The sequence below is a fragment of the Ochlerotatus camptorhynchus genome, unplaced genomic scaffold (assembly GCF_037179485.1).
Source record: "Ochlerotatus camptorhynchus isolate MF236.1 unplaced genomic scaffold, CSIRO-AGI_Acam_v1.1 ptg000690l, whole genome shotgun sequence".
Taxonomy (NCBI): domain Eukaryota; kingdom Metazoa; phylum Arthropoda; class Insecta; order Diptera; family Culicidae; genus Ochlerotatus; species Ochlerotatus camptorhynchus.
In genome coordinates this window covers 66,814-85,750 of record NW_027041167.1, presented here as the reverse complement: position 1 = coordinate 85,750, position 18,937 = coordinate 66,814, and the positions used below count along the sequence as shown (strand labels likewise).

The following is an 18,937-nucleotide window of genomic DNA, read 5'->3' as shown; positions in this document are numbered from 1 at the left end:
ATTCATGGAAGAGCTCGGTGACATGGAACAGATAAAGAAGACCCGGTAGGATTTCCCAAAAAATTAAAAGTGTTGGACAGGTCCTTACCTGGACCCTACTGTTCAAGGGCCTTGTATGCTGATAATCTACGATGAGTTCTCTGCCCCCGGCTGACGTGACGTCCTCGCTATTTTATCGCTTTCGCGTTGTGGAGTTGATGTTACGATTCCATTTACAGCAGCACTAGCAGTTGATCCGATCCTCATGGAGTATAGTGGGAAACGCTCGCAGGTACATGTAATGTGAATAAGACCCGGTAGCCAATTTCGAGAAGGTATGTGTTATTGGAAAGGTCCTCACCTGGACCCTTCGCATTAAGGGCCTTGAATTAATTTCGTATCCAGCAACTTTGAAGAGCTTGGTTGATCTGCTTCTGCAGAAACCATGCTGTTGGCCAGGTTGATCCACAAAGGAAACCTCTAGCCCGACCGCGGTTGCGGTGCTGCTAACGTTGATGGCTGATCGTCGGCTGATGGTGGTATTGGAAGTACGCAGATTTTTGCCGTAGGACGAGTGAGGAATCCGGTTGCAGTTTGCAGAGTGACTACTCGTACTACGCCGTCCTTTCCTGGGTGTAGATCGTGGATTCGTGCAGTGGCCCAGCGCATCGGTGGCTGGTTCTCGTCTACGATGACTACAAGCTGGTTTTTGTGCAGTGGTACAGGCGGTTTGCACCACTTACTACGTGGTTGTAGCGAAGCGAGGTATTCCACGTGCCAGCGTTTCCAGATATCCTGGAGCAGTTTCTGGATTAGCTGCCATTGGTGGAGACGGTTTGCTGGAATCGATTCATAGTCGACGTCTGGGACGGACTGCAAGGACGAACCGATCAGAAAGTGTCCCGGTGTGAGGGCTTGAAAGTCTGACGGATCCTCGGATAGTTTGGTGAGCGGCCGTGAATTGAGACAAGCTTCAATCTGCACGAGGAGTGTCTCCATGTCGTCGAAGGCTAGCTTACGATCTCCGAGCACACGGACGTAGTGCTTCTGTGCAGAGTTGATTGCAGCTTCCCATAATCCTCCGAAATGCGAACCACGAGGCGGATTGAAGTGCCAACGAATCCCGTTGGTAGCACATTCACTGGTGAAAGTGTGCTGAAAATCTTTGTCACGTAGTAGTTTCCGGATTTCATTTGCTGCCCCAACGAAGTTTTTACCGTTGTCGCTGTACACGTCTGAACACAAACCACGACGAGATACGAAGCGACGGAAAGCCTGGAGAAACTTGACTGTAGTTAGGTCCACGACGAGCTCCAGGTGTACAGCCTTTGTGCTGAAACACACAAATACTGCGACGTAAGCTTTCGGAGGTGCATCTCTGCGGTGACGAGGCTTGAGGTAGATCGGTCCCCAGAAGTCAACACCGACGAAAGAAAAAGGTCTCGAAGCGGTAACACGCTGAGTGGGAAGTTCAGCCATGAATTGCTCGATTGCCTTCGGTTTGGCTCGAAAACAGGTGACGCAGCCGTGAACAATGCGACGAGTGATGTTTCTGCCGCCCAAGATCCAAAACCGCTGCCGAATAGTGTTGGTAAGCAGCTGTACAGCTGCGTGCAGAAGGCGTTCATGCTGACAACGGACGAGAAGTGTCGTGAATGGATGCGACCCTGGCAGAAGTATCTGATGGCGAGAATCATACGGTTGTGCAGAACGACTCAATCGTCCTCCGATGCGTAAAACGTTATCAGGAGCAATCATCGGATTGAACCAGCGAAGTCGTGAATTCGAGGAGACCATTTGATTTGCCTGCAGTGCCTTCCATTCCATAGGAAAGCTGTCCCTTTGAACAAGTCGAACGAGTGCTAATTCAGCGCTACGGACTTCAGCTGCTGTTAACGGTGATGAAAAGGTTCGCTCGGCGTTGGGTAGTCGAAGGTTTTTGAAATACCGCCGCCAGTAGGCAGTGATGCGTAACATATGCTGGTAGTTGGAGAACCTGCTTACGTATTCCTCGACGAATGATGGCGAAGAAGAAGCGACTGCAAACGAAGATTTCCTTGCTTCTTTGGCTGCCTCGTTGTCAACACATGCGTCAACTGGAACTTTCCACGATTCTTTTTCTCCTCGAAACCATGGAGGACCTTCCCACCACAGTCTACACTGTATCAAGTCTGCAGCTGGAAGACCTCTCGAGATGATGTCCGCGGGATTTTCTCGTCCTACTACGTGGTTCCACTCGCAGTTCTCCGTCTTCTGCTGGATTTTGGATACCCGGTTTCCGACAAAAGTGGACCAGGTGGATGGTGTAGCCTTGAGCCAGCTCAAAACGGTGGTTGAATCTACCCAGAAGTACGCTTTGGACGTGATTCGCAGTGCTTCGGAGACCTTCTGGTAGAGCTCAGCAGACAGAAGTGCACCACAAAGCTCTAGGCGCGGAATGCTTTGCTGTTTGAGTGGAGACACCTTCGAGCGAGACGTTAATAGAGCGACCTTGACTTCACCTGACTCATTCGACGATCTGATGTAGGCACACGATCCATATGCAGCTAAAGAGGCGTCTGAGAAGAAGTGCAGCTCCACAGAAGTAGCATTTGGGAGTATGACGAATCGATCAATTCGCAGAGCGTTCAGCCGGGGAAGTTCGGTGTAGTATTCGACCCAACGTTTCTTCATCTGCTCCGGTAGTTCCTTGTCCCACTCGTACTGCTTTCCGCTGTCATCTTTCAATCCCCACAATGCTTGCATGAAGGTTTTCGCGATGACTACGACCGGACCCACCAAACCAAGTGGGTCAAACAGTTTGGCGATGCAGGAAAGTGCGCTTCGTTTCGTGACGACTGTTGAGGACTTGGTTGTCGCTTCAGGAACGACGTATTTCAACTGGTCAGAACAGGGTTCCCAGTGTAGACCCAGTGTCTTTATGGCCTGATCCTTGTCGAAATCCATCGAAGGCTGCAAGGCACGGTTGTATTCCGGAACTCCTTCTAGTACTGCAGGGTAATTGCTCGCCCACTTTCGTAGTTGCATTCCAGCTGAGTTGAACATGGCATCCATTTGCTCCCGTAGTTCGATTGCTTCGGTGACAGTCTGTGCGCCCGAAAAGAAATCGTCGACATAAAAATCCTCACAGGTTGCTTTCGCTGCGAGGGGATACCTCTCCTTCTCATCCTCCGCTAGCTTCTTCAGTACTCGAGTGGCTAGATACGGAGCTGAAGCGGTGCCGTAGGTTACGGTCTTCAATTTGTAGATGCGGATCGGTTCTGATAGTGAAGGACGCCAGAATATCAAATGAAATCGGCAGTCTCTGGGAAACAAAACCATTTGCCGGTACATTTTGGCGACGTCAGCAATCATCATGATAGGATGCAGGCGAGATCGCATCGTTATGGACCGCAAATCTTCTTGAACAATTGGACCCACTAACATAGCGTCGTTCAGGGAAATTCCGGTGGAGCTCTTGCAAGAAGCATCGAAGACGACACGCACCTTGGTTGTACTGCTCTCCTCGCGAATGATTGGATGATGTGGAAGGAAGTATGCAGGCCCTGACGCTACATCTGATTCATCGATTCGCTCCATGTGTCCCAACTCTTCGTACTCGTCCATGAATTTACGATATTCGGCAGCTAATTCTGGATCGCGACCGAAACGACCCTCGATCAGGCGAAAACGGTGAAGTGCAGTACGTTTATTGTCTCCTAGTTTGTCCAAAACATCTTCCTTGAACGGTACTCGTACCATGTACCGTCCATCCTCACAGCGACAAGTAGTTTCGCTGAAGAATTTCTCGCAGTAGGCTTCGGATGCAGAGTGGACGACCGTTGAATCGTCCTCGATGGCCCAAAATCGCTCCATGTCACGATGGATGTCGGCAGTGGTAGCGACGTTGCAGACTACGGAAGATCTTGAATGTTGTTCAGAAGTTTTGCCGCTGATAATCCAACCGAAAACCGAATTAACCAGACACGGAAGAGATTCGCCTAAAGTGATTCGACCATTAACATTGAAGAGATCGAAGAAGACCTCGGCCCCTAGCACAACATCAATGACTCCGGACTGATAGAATGACGGATCAGCTAACTGGATTCTTGTCGGAAGCGACCAGCTCGACGCATCGACGGAGATTGAAGGCAGATCTACGGTGACCTTGGGAAGAACGAAGGCGTCGATGGTGGTGGAAAACTTGGATATCCGAGACTTCACTATCGAGCGGAACATGCAGCGGACTTCGGTAGACGCTTGACCAATCCCTGCGATCGGAAGATTCACCTTATGTCGCCGAACCTTCATGTGTTGCACCACTCGTTCTGATGCAAAGCAGCATTCGCTGCCTGAATCCAACAAAGCTCGCACTGGATGCTCGTTGCCACTATCGTCCACCATGATGATGATCGCTGTGGCTAATAGTACCCTGCTCCTGGTTCCGTCTTGCGTTGTACAACTCGAAATGCCAGTATGCGCTGCTGGCGTGGCTGACATCGGTCCGCTACTACTGCCCGCCTGGCCGGAAGCACTAGATTGGTCCGATTGGTTGATTGTAGCTGGTTGACTACTGCCTGTAGATCTTGACGCGAAACACAGCTGTGTATGATGCCGTCCTCGGCACTTGCGGCAGCTGCTCTCCGATGAACATTCTTTCGCCATGTGACCACGACGCAGACAATTTCGGCAGAGTTGATTGCGTCGAACTACTTGCTCCTTCTCGTCAACAGCCATATTTGCAAATTCGCTGCACTGGTACAGGGAGTGTTGACTTGAACACGCTGGACATTTGCGCGACCCCTGCTGTATAGCACCGTGATTTCCTGAACGTGGAGGGTTGGGTTTCTTGATGTTAGCTGGAGTTTCCGAAGGCTTGTTGGCAACCGTCTCCAGCACGTTGACTCGACGTTGAAGAAACTCGACTAATTGCTGGAATTTCGCAGCATCGTTTGTCTCTGCGTATTCTTCCCAATCACGCCTCGTTACTGAATCCAATCGCGTACTGAGCAGATGTATCAGTAGGACGTCCCAATGCTCGGTATTTTCCCCCAGTTGTTTGAGGATCTTAACATTAGTTTGGAATTTGTCAATCAACGAATGTAATTCGACTGCCGTTTCACGTTTCATGCAGGGAAATTCAAACAAGGACTGCACGTACGTCCGTTTCAAACGCCGAGGGTTTTGGTAGTGACTCAGCAGCAAATTCCATGCAACGGAGTACTGTTCGTTGCTAATCGGAATTGTTTGAATTAGTTTAAGTGCTTCACCAGCCAAAGAGGAGCGTAAATAGTAAAATTTTTGGATAGTGGACAAATTCGCCGAAGAGTGTACAAGCGAAACGAACAAATCGTGAAAGTTCATCCAGTGTTCGTAATTGCCTCCAAAAACTGGCAATTTAATGTCTGGCAATTTTAGGTGGGACACATTGCTCGTGTTATCAATGGGCCGGGCAGTAGTAGGTTGGGCCTCATTCTGGTTTAACAAAAGTAGCGTACCTTTTATTCGATAATAGGCTCGTTCGAATTCCGTGCGCTCCTTCAAGTATGCGTCCAAGACTTCCTCGGCTTCTTCCAGCGTCTCCAATTCCGCCTGAACAGCATTGAATTCCGTCCAAAGCGCGATTACGTTTTCCAAACGAACAGGCACCTCGCACTTGTCCTTGTCCGCTTGGTAGCTGGATACGAAGGATTTAATCGAAGCAAATGACGTGAAGATACTGCGTTTGCGGTTCTTTAGACCACGCAGTTTCCGCTCGGCCGCCGACATAACGATGAGCGATGACAGGATCTACGAACAAAACACCGCGTAGACCGCGCTAAATTGCATAAAAGGATTGGAATCTTAATCACCTGTTTACAGGCAGAATTTGCCTTGTATTTTTAATCCAAATCGCCTCCTCTCTCGGGTTGAATGTTGCAAATCGAGTTGACGGAATTCCAGTCGTTCGATGGGATGAATGTCTATCTGCAACGGCTGCTTCTGTTGATCATCGACCGGTCTCGAAGAGGTGAACTGATCCCGGGACTATCGACCAACCCAATGGCAAACTTGAGTGCGCCCTCGCGGCCGTAGTTGGCTCTCAGTGGTCCGTTTCAAAGCAACACGGTGACCACAGCAAAACGTCCAGAACATGTACAAAAAAAAAACGATCTCGTAGACCAATTTACAGAATGTAAGTCATTGAAACCGCACTCACCTTAGTGAGGCATTGAAAATGCCTTGTATTGTTGTTTATTACTGCATGCATGGCGCACACGCCATACCATATCTGGACAATTGAACAATATCAGCATGCAAGAGGTCCAATGGCGCGACCGCCATGTAAGCTTCTCAGGATGGCACGTATCTCGTATTGGCCGGGCGGATCCCTATCGACGCCCAAATCCGGCTCGAAGGACCAATGTTCGACTCCCCGTCGAAATCAGTAAATTTTTATGCAACTTACAGCGATTGATGTGTTCTTTGCTGCTCTACTTCATCTCCAGCCGTGCCAATAAACTCCGATTTGGTGAGGTGGGTTGGGTTCAACCTTAGCATGCAATTTCTCGGATTGCAATCACACACGAATTACACAAAGAACAACAACAGTTTAATGCACTTAAACACTACTATTTAGACTTAAATTTATTTTACTCTTAATATAATAACGACACAAACAAATTAAAATGCGATCTTTTCATCCCGACGCGCGCGGTCGAACGGTGGATGATACCCGTCGTGTGGTCTTGCATGCACTGACTTATCATCTACGGAAAAGTAACCAGCATCACCGGCTCGCCCATGGAGTGCGTGTATAGGTAGCCGAAGATGACGACCGGTGGTAGTGGTCAACGGTGAGTGACCGATGGTCTTGTATAGGCGACTGCTTCCTCCTGATGACACCTAGATAGCGTTGCCGAACAATGTTAAAGTTAAAGTTAATGCTTAAGGTAAGTTAAAGTTCAGTTAATTTTAGGATAAAGTTATGTTAAATTTAAGTTAAAATTACGTTAAGTTAAAGTTAAGTTAAAGATATGTTAAGTTAATGTTCGGTTTAAGTTAAAGTTATGTTAATGTTAAAGTGATGTTTAATTTAAGTTAAAATTTAAAGTTAAGTTAAAGTTAAGTTAATGTTAGGTTTAAGTTATGTTAAAATTTAAGTTATGTTAAAATTAAGTCAAAGTTAAGTAAAGGTTATGTTAAGTTAAAATTTAGTTGAAGTTAAGTTAAGTTTAACTTAAGTTTAACTTAAGTTTAAGTTAAGTTTAATTTAAATTATCTCGTAATTTAATAATCGTTTAATAAATGTAGAATAGTGTCTAATGAAACATTATTTCACATAATAATCAAGCGTCTATATACACCTTTATATCATCGCTGTTTAAGGAAGTAATGATGTGTAATTAACGCTGAATAATCAAAAATTTGATCGAATAAGCTCTGTTACAATTTTTGTAAGCCGAAGAAAAGCTTCTCGACATACTTTATTCAACACCAAATACTTCGATGTTGTAGTTGAATAAATTCTCCAGATTTGTGTGAACAAAGCCTGAGCAGAAGTTAATATTTAAAATAGTACAAGTATTATTAAGCATGAAGTGATATAAAATAGTCAAGAAGTCGTTTCTTCAATAGGCAATTGTTTGTTGGGAAGTAAATGTTAGGTTAAAGTTATGTTAAAATTGATTTTTGGCCTCTATTCGTGACCAAAATTCCAAAAATACCCATATTTATGGACTTTTGAAATTATTTTTCACTTTTTATGAAACTGGAAGCCGCCACATTTGATTTCAAAATGGCATCGGATATCGATTTTCTCTAGACGACAACCTCCAAAAACCTTCAAAAAAATCCCATATTGATTGATATTTGATAGTACATAATTCCCAATCTCTTCTTGGATCTCGGAATTCAAAATGGCGTAGTCATTAGCCCGATTCTAAAAATACCCATATTTATGGATATTTGACACTTTTTCTGCAACAGGAATCCTCCACCTTGGATTTCAAAGTAGCGTCGGATATCGATTTCCTATCTCTACACGTCACCCCGATTCCAAAAATACCCATATCGATGTCAATGGTATCAACGGTATATGACAATATATCCCATATTTGATTTAAAAATGGCGTCGGATATCGATTTCCAGTTGATTGTAGATTGTAGATTGTAGTAGAGTTGGAAACTTGATCATGTAAACACTACGCATCATTGTCTGGTAGTACGTTAAAAAATGATACAACAATGGTCAAGTTCGCTGTAACGTCACCTAGTGCCTCGTCATCCACGAATTGGCGCCTATGTCAGTAGTCTAATAACTCTTAGCGCGCTGATGGCATGGTTCCAATGCCACATAGAGAGTTGCTACAATGATATTAGGTTAGCTAAGGTCAGTTAACTGACTGGTGGGGAACGGTGTTGGTGGTGTTGAATGGTTGAAAGCATTTGAAAAAGTTAGATTTTAATGTTTTGCACATTTGAAAACATCCGAAAACAATAAGTTCTTAGTACAATTGAAAACACCCGAAAATCATTTTGTTTTAATGTCTTGTACATTTGACAACATCAGGGAGCATCTACATTTGAAAACACCCGAAGAACGTTAAATTTTAACGTTTTGTACGTCTAAAATCATCTAAAAAATAAAAATTCGATGAAAATTCTCGACGTCAGAAATACATTTGAATAGCAAAATTTTATTTCACGTTACATCTAAATAGCAATGTTTTCTAATGTTTGATGCCAGGAATATATTTTATTTCGATGCTGATGTACCCTAATAAAAATTGTATGGTTAATTTGCTTAACGACGTGTTCTGGGTATCATCCAAACCATTTGTGGAATAGTTCAATGATTTGGGTTATCGTTCGTCTATGGTTATTTTTTATTAGGGTAGACATCAAACGTTAGGCAAACGTAAATTTTTATTCGGGTTCCCCCGGGACACCCGGAATATGTCCGGATGTGGCCAAAGTGGTTCTTGTTCTGGTTCTTGTAGTGGTTTGAGTTCCATTGAACCAGAAATTGAATTCTGATGTATTTTGATGTGTCGCATGATGGGTTTGACCATAATCAGATGTTGGCCTCTTCCCCCGGGACACCCGGAATGTGTCCGGATGTGGCCAAAGTGGTTCTAGGAACTAGATTTGAGTTCCATTAAACCAGTCGTTGAATTCTCATGTAATTTGATGTGTCGCATGATGGGTTTGGCCCTAATCAGATGTTGGCCTCTTCCCCCGGGACACCCGGAATATGTCCAGATGTGGCCAAAGTGGTTCTAGGAACTAAATTTGAGTTCCTTTGAACCAGAAATTGAATTCTCATGTATTTTGATGTGTCGCATGATGGGTTTCACCCTAATCAGATGTTGGCCTCTTCCCCCGGGAAACCCGGAATGTGTCCGGATGTGGCCAAAGTGGTTCTTGGAACTAGATTTGAGTTTCATTGAACCAGAAATTGAATTCTCATGTATTTTGATGTGTCGCATTAAGGGTTGCACCCTAATCAGATGTTGGCCTCTTCCCCCGGGACACCTGGAATGTGTCCGGATGTGGCCAAAGTGGTTCTTGGAACTAGATATGAGTTCCTTTGAACCAGAAATTGAATTCTCATGTATTTTGATGTGTCGCATGATTTGTTTGACCCTAATCAGATGTTGGCTTCTTCCCCCGGGACACCCGGAATGTGTCCGAACTGGCCAAAGCGGTTCTAGAAACTAAATTTGAGTTCCATTGAACCAGTCGTTGAATTCTCATGTAATTTGATGTGTCGCATGATGGGTTTGACCCTAATCAAATGTTGGCCTCTTCCCCCGGGATACCCGGAATGTGTCCGGATGAGGGTAAAGTGGTTCTTGGAACTAAATTTGAGTTCCATTGAACCATAAATTGAATTCTCATGTAATTTGATGTGTCGCATGATGCGGTTGACTTAGCTTGTAAGATATTATTGTTAGGTTAAGATCTATTTAATAAAAAAAAACATATGTTAGTTATAAGAAAATGAAAAATAAAATTTATTGATGAAGTCATGTTTATGCTTCAACTGTTTTCATTTTTATTAATTTAAAACCCATTGAAAAAGAAAATGGTGGTGAACATTCGGGAGCGCGCCGGGGCGCCTGGGGGCGGACAAAATGGCCGAAACGATCAGTTTTTTGACAGGTATCGTTTTCGCCTCAGGCGCCCAAATGTTGCAAATAATTGGACCAAGCGGCGCCGCGAGGTTCGAGTCGCCCAAGTCCGCCCCGTCCGCCGAGCGGTCCGGGGGCGAGCCGTGGGCGACTAGCCCGCTGTATGTGGGTGAGTGCTTATTTCAAGACAGCCTATATAACATGATATCAGGAGCAAATTTTCATTACGTCGAATGTAACAAAGGTAAACAAAGTCGAGCTATCAGTGTCAATCGATTCTCCTGCTATTACACTATATACTGTCCGAATATAGTGCAACGCCCCATTTTCCGTGAACCCAAGATTCACTGACTCAGCGTAAACGTAAGCATAGAAAAGATTAGCAAATGAATAACCACCACACGCCAAACAGGTGAGAATGTTTTCATTCGGTTATGTAAACGAATAAACATTGAAGGGCAGCGTAACGTTCATAGTGACGCTCCAAATGGGAACAAATAACAGGGCCATGCAGAGTAGCAAAATTAAAAATCAATATAAACAAATGAAGACGCCAGAGTATATCGCTACGTTCGCACAGGGTATATGACTCATGAGAGAGATTAATGAATTAATGAATGAACACTATGTACTAAGAATTAAGAGAGAGAAAATGTCAGCCATATGGAAAGTTCTATTAGCAGGCGGGTTCAGGTGACTTAAGAAAGGCACAGTAGGAGTAAGAACCATAATAAGAAGATCCAGTAAAAAAAAAAATAGCAAATATAGAATAGTTACCAGCGCATATCCTTGAGTAGAATCTCTTCGATATTATTCTCAAGCTGGTTAAGTAAGAGGGGATGCAAAGGCCTCAAATTCCAATATCAATCTGAGTAAGAAATTAACCAGTAATAGACCCCCATACGGTAGGAGCAAATACACAATTTAACAGCAGCAGTGACAATGTCGCACATTTCCAGGGTCAATTGTTTATAAACAGTTGCTACCGCGTCGTCAGCGATGCGCGCTGGCTTAACTAGGTGCTTCGAGAAAGGTCAAAGTAAACATTGGTGAGTAAGCATCCTACATAGCCGTTCCTACCGCGAGGAGCATTAATTCTTGTTAAAAAAACAGACACCGACTTTCCAAGAGAAAAACTATCTGTCTCGCTTTATATGTACATACTGGAGAAAAACTATTGTGTAGAGTTTAAGTAACAAATTCATGTATAAAAGGTTTCGAATAATAAAGAATCGGGGCAGTTGTTCTGATGAGTTTATTATCCGAGGTTTGCTAGGTGCGGACGAGCACAGTTCCAACCTCAGGATAACTGATTCATCAAAGAGCTTTTTCCATACAGTAGAAATGGAATTGCACTGTCTTTCATTTTACGGAGAAAGAAAGACCACGCGAGTTGTTGCTCTACGTTGGGCACTTCAACACGGGAGTGAAACATGGATGCGCAACGGAGTATGGGCGCTTCATCTGGTGACAGCGAAAACTAAACCGCTATTTTCAAGTGTTGGAACGCCAAAATTTCGACTGGCTAAAATCAGTAAGTGTTAAAAAACCAAAAAGTGACTTTGATTAAATTACAAAAAAAGGAAAAAGTGAACTAGTGATTAATAAAGAGTACAGCACATTGGTGCACATCTGGTCAACTATAAAGATATGGGGACTTCATCTGGGAACTTCATCGCAGACTCAACAAGGAATAACCCTGATCCTGCTCCTGATAGTGCGAGTACACAGTTAAAAAAAAATGTGTAAAGTTCTGATACATTACCGTATTATAAATAATTTACGCGTACAATATTATAAATAGTATACATTTCATCTTTGTAAGCAAAATTTCTTGCAAGATGCTTAATGCTTAATCAACCACTTTAAGGGAACGTTAAATTAATTTAAACAAATTTAAAAGGCCAACAAGCAAATTCGATTAACAAAGCACAAAACATGAAAAAAAAAATTTCTTGAATTTACGCTGAAAACGTTTTTGATCCACTTAAATTCGCGAAGAGCCAAAATAATAGCAATATCCATAATTTAATAAGGGACTGAGAAACAGTCGCATTTTTTCTCGTTTGCTTCGAAAAACAAACAAAAAAATGGCTGAAAAACTGAAAGAGCTATTCAATGCATTCCAGAGTTCAGAGGCGCGGCCTCAGAATTACGATCGTTTTTATACCAGTGCGATTTCTTCGCTAAGAAATTGCCAGTAGAAGAATCGCATGAACCTTTAATTCAGGTAATTTTGATGAAATTGAAAGATCCGGCATCAGGGTATTTCAAACGCATTTATGCGGAAACATGGCCCGAAGTGAGAACCAATCTCGAAAGAGAGTTTGGGACAAATGTTAAGCTGGAAGAAATTTTTCAGAAAATCGAAACTTTGGAACAAGGACCAAACGAATCCTTTCAAGATTACAAAGATAGGGCATTAACATTAAAAGAACACGTGGATGAATATGAAGAAAATAATGCCAAAGGCAGAGAGTCATATGCACTACGGAATTTGAGGATACATTTTTTGGGAGGTTTGAAAAATAGGAACTTGAAAAATATGGCAAAATCACAGAAAAATAACACCTTCAATGAACTAGTCAAATGTTTACAGGAAGAGTGTATCTACGAAAAACAAATTGAGGATATCGAAAAAAGACTTCAGTGTATTCACATCGCTGAAAAATCAAAATCACAAAGGAACCGAAATAATTGGGATAATCATGTTAATCAACCCAAATATTTTAACCGGTATCAACGAAAACATCAACAAAACAATTCGTTCGATAGAAAATTCAGACCTCATAGAGATTTTCCGAATAATTTCGTTAGGTCTAATCAAAGGCCGTTCAATGGAAATCAAAATGGTTACAGGAGCACGAGTTACGAATACCAAGAAAATAATAATTTTAGCAGAAATATGAATAACAATAATTCACCGACAATTACAACAGGAATGATAACGGAAACTACAACATAAATTACCAAGGTGAATACAGCAATAGATACAATGACGAAAACCGCAGAGAGAATTTCAGTATCAGAGATAATTTCAACACAAGACATAAAAAACTAAAATTCCGGAATCCTGGAAAGACACATGTTACAGATTCCCAATGTTTTCACGCTGGGATAAAATTTGACCCAATCATTACAACAAACCATAAATATCCAATGTTCGGTGGAAATAACGGAGATTTCTACTGGTATATGTCAACAGCAGAAAACCCGGAGTTCTTTTGCAGATACCATTTTAACACAAGTAAAACCGAAAATTTTATGCACAAAAGTATAGCATTGAAAGTGGGAGCAAAACTGATAAACCCACTTAGTGTGGCATATACAGAGATAGACGGAGAAGAAGAAGAATCATTTGGAGACATTTGGGTCAATTTAAAAATAGGCAGAAGTAACATACCAATAAAATTTAACTTAGTTCATAATTTAGCTGTACCAGCCACAATAGGCACAGCATTCGCAAGAAATCATATCGAAAGTATAGGTGGGAGCTTCAGATTTGCAATCTTCAAAACCTTCTCTCATCCTATAAATAAAAAATATATTGATTATATACATAGAGAAAGTAGTGTGAAAGACATTAAACGATATGTGGAAATTGAACCATACGTTTTTAAAAAGGACATGGTAGGAATTAAAGCGGACGAAAATATAATTGAGAGAAATAAGGAGCTTTCAAGTAAAAATAGTAATGAAATAGAATTTAATTTTCACGCAATAATGGGGAAACAAAATAAAAATAAGCAATATAATAACAGCGAATCAACCCTTTATAATATAATATCAAATAAAATAGCACTTAAAAAAATCTATTCTAGAGATAACTTATTTTTTGTCGAGATACCTACATCTAATAACCCCGCATATAGGCTGCGATGTTTACTCGATACAGGTTCATCAGTAAATCTGCTCAGATATGAAGCAGTCAAATCGCTAAGAATAGACCAAGTAAATATAAATGATACTATAACAATAGCGGGAATTGGTGGAAATACAAAAACAAAGGGATCAGTTAATATAGGTTTAATCATAGGAAACATAGTATTCCCAGCAAAATTTCATTTAATGACACATTTATTAGTACCATGTATACTCGGAGGAGAGTTCCTTCAAAAACATGTAGCACAAATTGGAAGAAATTTTGAATATGCTATTTTTGAGCTCGACACTTGCAAGAAAAACTATAAAGAAGACGAGTGTAAAGATTTTACACAAGTCCATACATTCAATGGAATGGAAATAGATGACCCGTTGGAAAATGATTTTTATCATGAAGAATATAATGAAGAAGGAAGTGAATATGACGACAGAGAAATGTTGGACTTAAATTCTGACATAGACTACGATATTGTCAAATACAAAAATATTAAAATGCTTCAAGGACACGAACGATATAATAAGATCTTCGAACAGATCAAACTTGATCATTTATCACGAAGCGCTTTAGAATCAATTGAATCAATTTTAAGTAATTTTAGTGATGTGTTTTTTCTTGAGGGTGATAAACTGACCCACACAGATGCGGCAGTGCACGAATTAGAAACTTCAACGAACGTACCCATTAATAAACGGCAATACAGATTCCCAGAAGCAACAAAAAAGCAAATTAATGAAGAAATCGAAGAAATGTATAGGCAAGGTATCATCAGACCAAGTAAAAGCCCATGGAATGCACCAGTCTTGTGTATACCAAAAAGGGACTTGGATGCAGCTGGAAATAAGAAATATCGAATTGTAGTGGACTTTAGGGCTTTAAATTTGATAACTAAGCCTTTTGTATATCCAATTCCACTCATCAATGAAATCATGGATAATCTTGGAGATAGTGTATATTTTTCAACATTGGATTTAAAGTCGAGATTTTATCAAATCCCAATCGATCCAAAAGATGCCGCTAAAACAGCCTTCTCAACCCCAAAAGGACACTTTGAATTTACAAGAATGCCTATGGGATTAAGGAATAGCCCATCAACTTTTCAAAAATTAATGAATACGGTACTATACGAAATCGGAGATGTTCGAGCCGTTGTTTATCTGGATGATGTCATCATTTCAGGAAGAACAATCGAAGAACATAATGAAAACTTATATAAAGTGTTGCAAGGACTACGCAAACATAATTTAAAATTGGAACCGGTGAAATGCAAAATTTTGAAAACAGAAATCAAATATCTTGGTCATATAATAGATCAATATGGTATAAAACCAACCAAGTATACAAAAGATGAAAAGTCCATCTACAGTGAAAGATGTTCGATCATTTTTAGGTACAATTAATTTTTATGGAAAATTCATTCCCAACATTGCAAAGTACAGGAAACCTTTGAACGATTTATTGAAGAAGAATGTAAAATTTGTATGGACGCGTGAATGTGAGGAAGCTTTCGAAATGCTTAAAACATGCCTCATATCTGAACCTTTGTTAGTAAGGCCTAATTATGAGGATACTTTTGTCATCACCACAGATGCTAGCAATTACGCGATAGGAGCGGTGTTATCTAATGAGAAAACTGTCGATAGACCGATCGCCTTTGCGAGCAGGGCATTAATAGGTGCAGAAAGTAGATACCACACAATCGAGAAAGAATTATTAGCGATCGTTTGGGCGGTTGACTATTTTAGACATTTTATATTTGATCAAAAATTCATTGTTTACACAGATCACAGGCCTTTAATTTCAATTTGGCGGTTAAAGGAAACGTCACCCACATTAACAAGACTGCGACTTAAGGGGGTATTCCCAATCTTTTGCCTTTTTTCGGCCTGTTTTTCAATTAATTTTTTTTCAAGGAAAATGAATAGTAATGCGCCTAACTCTTTGGGATTCTTGTCTATTGAACATTAAAGTTTACAAATAATTTTTTTTCGACATAAAAAAAGACATTATTGACGTCACAAAATGGCGACAAACAGACCCCTGTTCGCCGCAAACGCCTGGACGGGCGAAGACTTTTCTCTGGAACGTCTTCATCTGAAACAGATTTCGTGATGAAATAATAATCTGCATAAGATTCTCTGGAGCTTCTCCCGTTGGCAGCAAAAAATCTTGCAAATTAACAAAATGGCGGCCATATGAAAAAACAGGCGATTTTTAGCCCGCTTTTTTGCAACTTTAAGGTGCTTCAAACAATGTTAAATGTTAATATTTTTGGCTGAAAGTGGGAGAAGCTCCAAAGAATTTAATAAGGAACAAAATGCGCAAAGATTCAAGTCAATATCTCTTATAGTTTCTGAGAAAAATCTTCGCCCGATAAAAAAAATGTGGTTTCGAGAAAAACGCGTTTAAAGTTTTGACTTTAGTTAAAACCATTTGGGGGTTCTTACCATTAGTCAGCTATGCCTGGACACCGAATTCGCTGATCGGAAAACGGCTTGGGGGGATGAAAGTATATAGTCTAAAGTACAAAAAAAACGTGAAAAAAAAATATTTGATTTTTTGAAAAAAAAGATCGGGAATACCCCCTTAAGCTGCAAGGTCTTAAATGTGATATACGCTACAAACAAGGGAAAGAGAACATTGTTGCAGACTTTTTGTCAAGGCTACCATGCACGAAGGAAAACAAAAACGTCAACCAGATTCAACCAACAAGTTATTGTCAGGGGCAATCAAGGTTACAACGTTGTAATTGTAAAAAAGGTAACGTAAACATTAAGAATCAACAACATACGTCGGTAGAACAAGAGCAGGTAGTTGCAGTCGTTACGCGACAGCAGCAAAGAATGCAGAGGCAGACAACCCAAACAGAAATAAACAACAAGCGATCAAGCGATTCCACTGACCAATAAAGGGTGTCCACGATGAAATTGCCACACACAAAATTGATTCGCAAAATTCGAGTTTTCATCCGATTGCCATCAAATTTTCAGGGATTGAGAAATAACTATTAAACTTCATTTTACCATTTTACTCGTATTTTATTTACAGTCCATACGCAAATGCCCGCACCTTGGCCTTAACCCCGGCCATAAGATTCTGCACAACCTGTGAATCAACCGTTTTTTGCATGTAAACCCATACTTTCTTCAGTTCCTCGACTGTCTTCACTACCTTAGGTCGTTTAAGAAGGTGCTGCTTCATAATCGCCCAGTACTTCTCGATGGGGCGGAGCTCCGGAGTGTTGGGAGGGTTGAACATTTTCGGCACGAAATTGACCTTATTGTCCGCATACCACTTCAGCACGTCCTTGGAGTAGTGGCATGAGGCCAAATCCGGCCAGAAGATTGTTGGGACGTTGTGGGCCTTCAGGAGAGGAAGCAGCCGCTTCTGGAGGCACTCTTTTATGTACACCTGTCCGTTCATCGTTTCCTGGGTCACGAAAGGTGCACTCCGCTTCCCGCACGTGCAGATGGCTTGCCAAACCAGGAATTTCTTCGCAAATTTGGACATCTTCTGAGTGCGGACATGCTCCGGAACGCTGAACTTATCCTTGGCCGTGAAAAACAGGTTGCCGGGGATCTGTTTGAAGTCGGCCTTCACATATGTTTCGTCGTCCATGATGCAGCATTCAACTTTCGTCAGCATGTTGAGGTACAACTTCCTGGCACGGGTTTTGGCGGACTTGTTCTGCTTCTCGTCGCGATTAGGGGCCTTTTGTACCTTGAACGTTCGAAGCCCAGCCTTAGTTTTGGCCTTCTGGACAAAACTTCGGCTTAGGTGCAGCTTCTTAGCCAATCCCTAACGGAGGCGTTCGGATTTCGGTTGAAGGCCCCAACTACGCGGTTGTGATTTTTGGTGTTGTACGGAATACTTTTTCCTTCACTTCTGGGCTTTCGATCGGTGGTCAACCGTTCCTCGAACCGCTTAATCACTCGCGACACCGTGGAATTCGCGATTCCCAACGTTTTAGCGATGGAACGATGCGAGAGATCCTTGTTCTCGTGATGAATGTGCAAGATTTTATCACGCACGAGCTGTTCTTTCGACTCCATTTCCGCGAGTTTTGATCACAGGACTTTAAAACTTGCAGGATGTAAATAATGCACTATGAACTAAATCCACCCAAATTTTCATTAAATTCTACCCAACGGTTAAAAAGTTAGAGCAATTTCATAGTGTGGCAATTTCATCGTGGACACCCTTTATTTGAGAACTGACCAACCTCAAAGGAACTCAGTTTTTAATGAATTAGTTAACATGGATATAAGTGACAATGGAAACACCACAAAGAAAGATGATAACCACAACTTATACAATGATTTTAAAGCAAGCGTAGAGCAATCATTAGTAAACACAGATGAACTTTTGATTTCAGGGAAATTAACTAATGACTCAGCAGATGCTACATTAGTTATATTAAATAGTAGATCAGCCTACAAGGAAATTTCAACTCTGTGTAATTTACCACATGGATTGAAGGATTATGACAAAAATGGAATTATAAATATACCAAACGAAAAGATTGCAGGATTGATTATCGAGGGGAAAAATAACTCTTTGCTCAATGGTAAAAGTTTCCTAAAGAAACTCAATAGGAGCTTTATGAAAGGTCCTGACTATCTAAAGCAAGCAAAACATGTCCATATATTATCATTTCGCAAAATAAAACAGTTTGAAGTATTACAAATGATACAATTCATATCATTGAAATTTGATAAGAAAATTTCTTTGTACAATGCAGACTCTGAACGTATTCAAATAGAGGGTGAAGAAATCGAAACAATTTTACGAGAATTTCATGACGCACCCCTAGGTGGACATGTAGGAGCAAAACGTATGCGAAAGAGAGTTGGGTCTCTTTTTACATGGAAAAAATGAGACGAGACATTGAAGATTATGTAAGAAAATGCGATTCGTGTCAGAAAAACAAAATTTGCAAGTCCAACAAAATTCCAATGAAAATTACTACAACAGCTACAGAGCC

At 41.4% G+C, this 18,937-nt stretch overlaps 1 protein-coding gene across 1 annotated transcript; it reads right to left on the bottom strand.

Annotated features, from left to right (window-relative positions):
* Positions 1-1,841: 1,841 nt before the first annotated feature.
* On the bottom strand, positions 1,842-5,727 carry LOC135714676 (uncharacterized). Its single transcript, XM_065238060.1, has 3 exons — positions 5,306-5,727; positions 1,984-5,191; positions 1,842-1,868 (listed from the first exon to the last, which is right to left on the bottom strand). Exons 1-3 carry the CDS (start codon positions 5,725-5,727, stop codon positions 1,842-1,844), a joined length of 3,657 nt encoding a protein of 1,218 aa, XP_065094132.1.
* Positions 5,728-18,937: the final 13,210 nt, after the last annotated feature.

What these genes read in the sequence shown, in the direction of transcription:
- LOC135714676 (XM_065238060.1), bottom strand. Translation starts at nt 5,727, where the DNA reads ATGTCGGCGGCCGAGCGGAAACTGCGTGGTCTAAAGAACCGCAAACGC. An exon ending in TGGATGAACTTTCACGATTT is followed by an intron (nt 5,192 to 5,305) that starts GTTCGTTTCGCT and finishes AATTCCGATTAG; the next exon opens with CAACGAACAGTACTCCGTTG. An exon ending in CATCATTCGTCGAGGAATAC is followed by an intron (nt 1,869 to 1,983) that starts GTAAGCAGGTTC and finishes CACCGTTAACAG; the next exon opens with CAGCTGAAGTCCGTAGCGCT.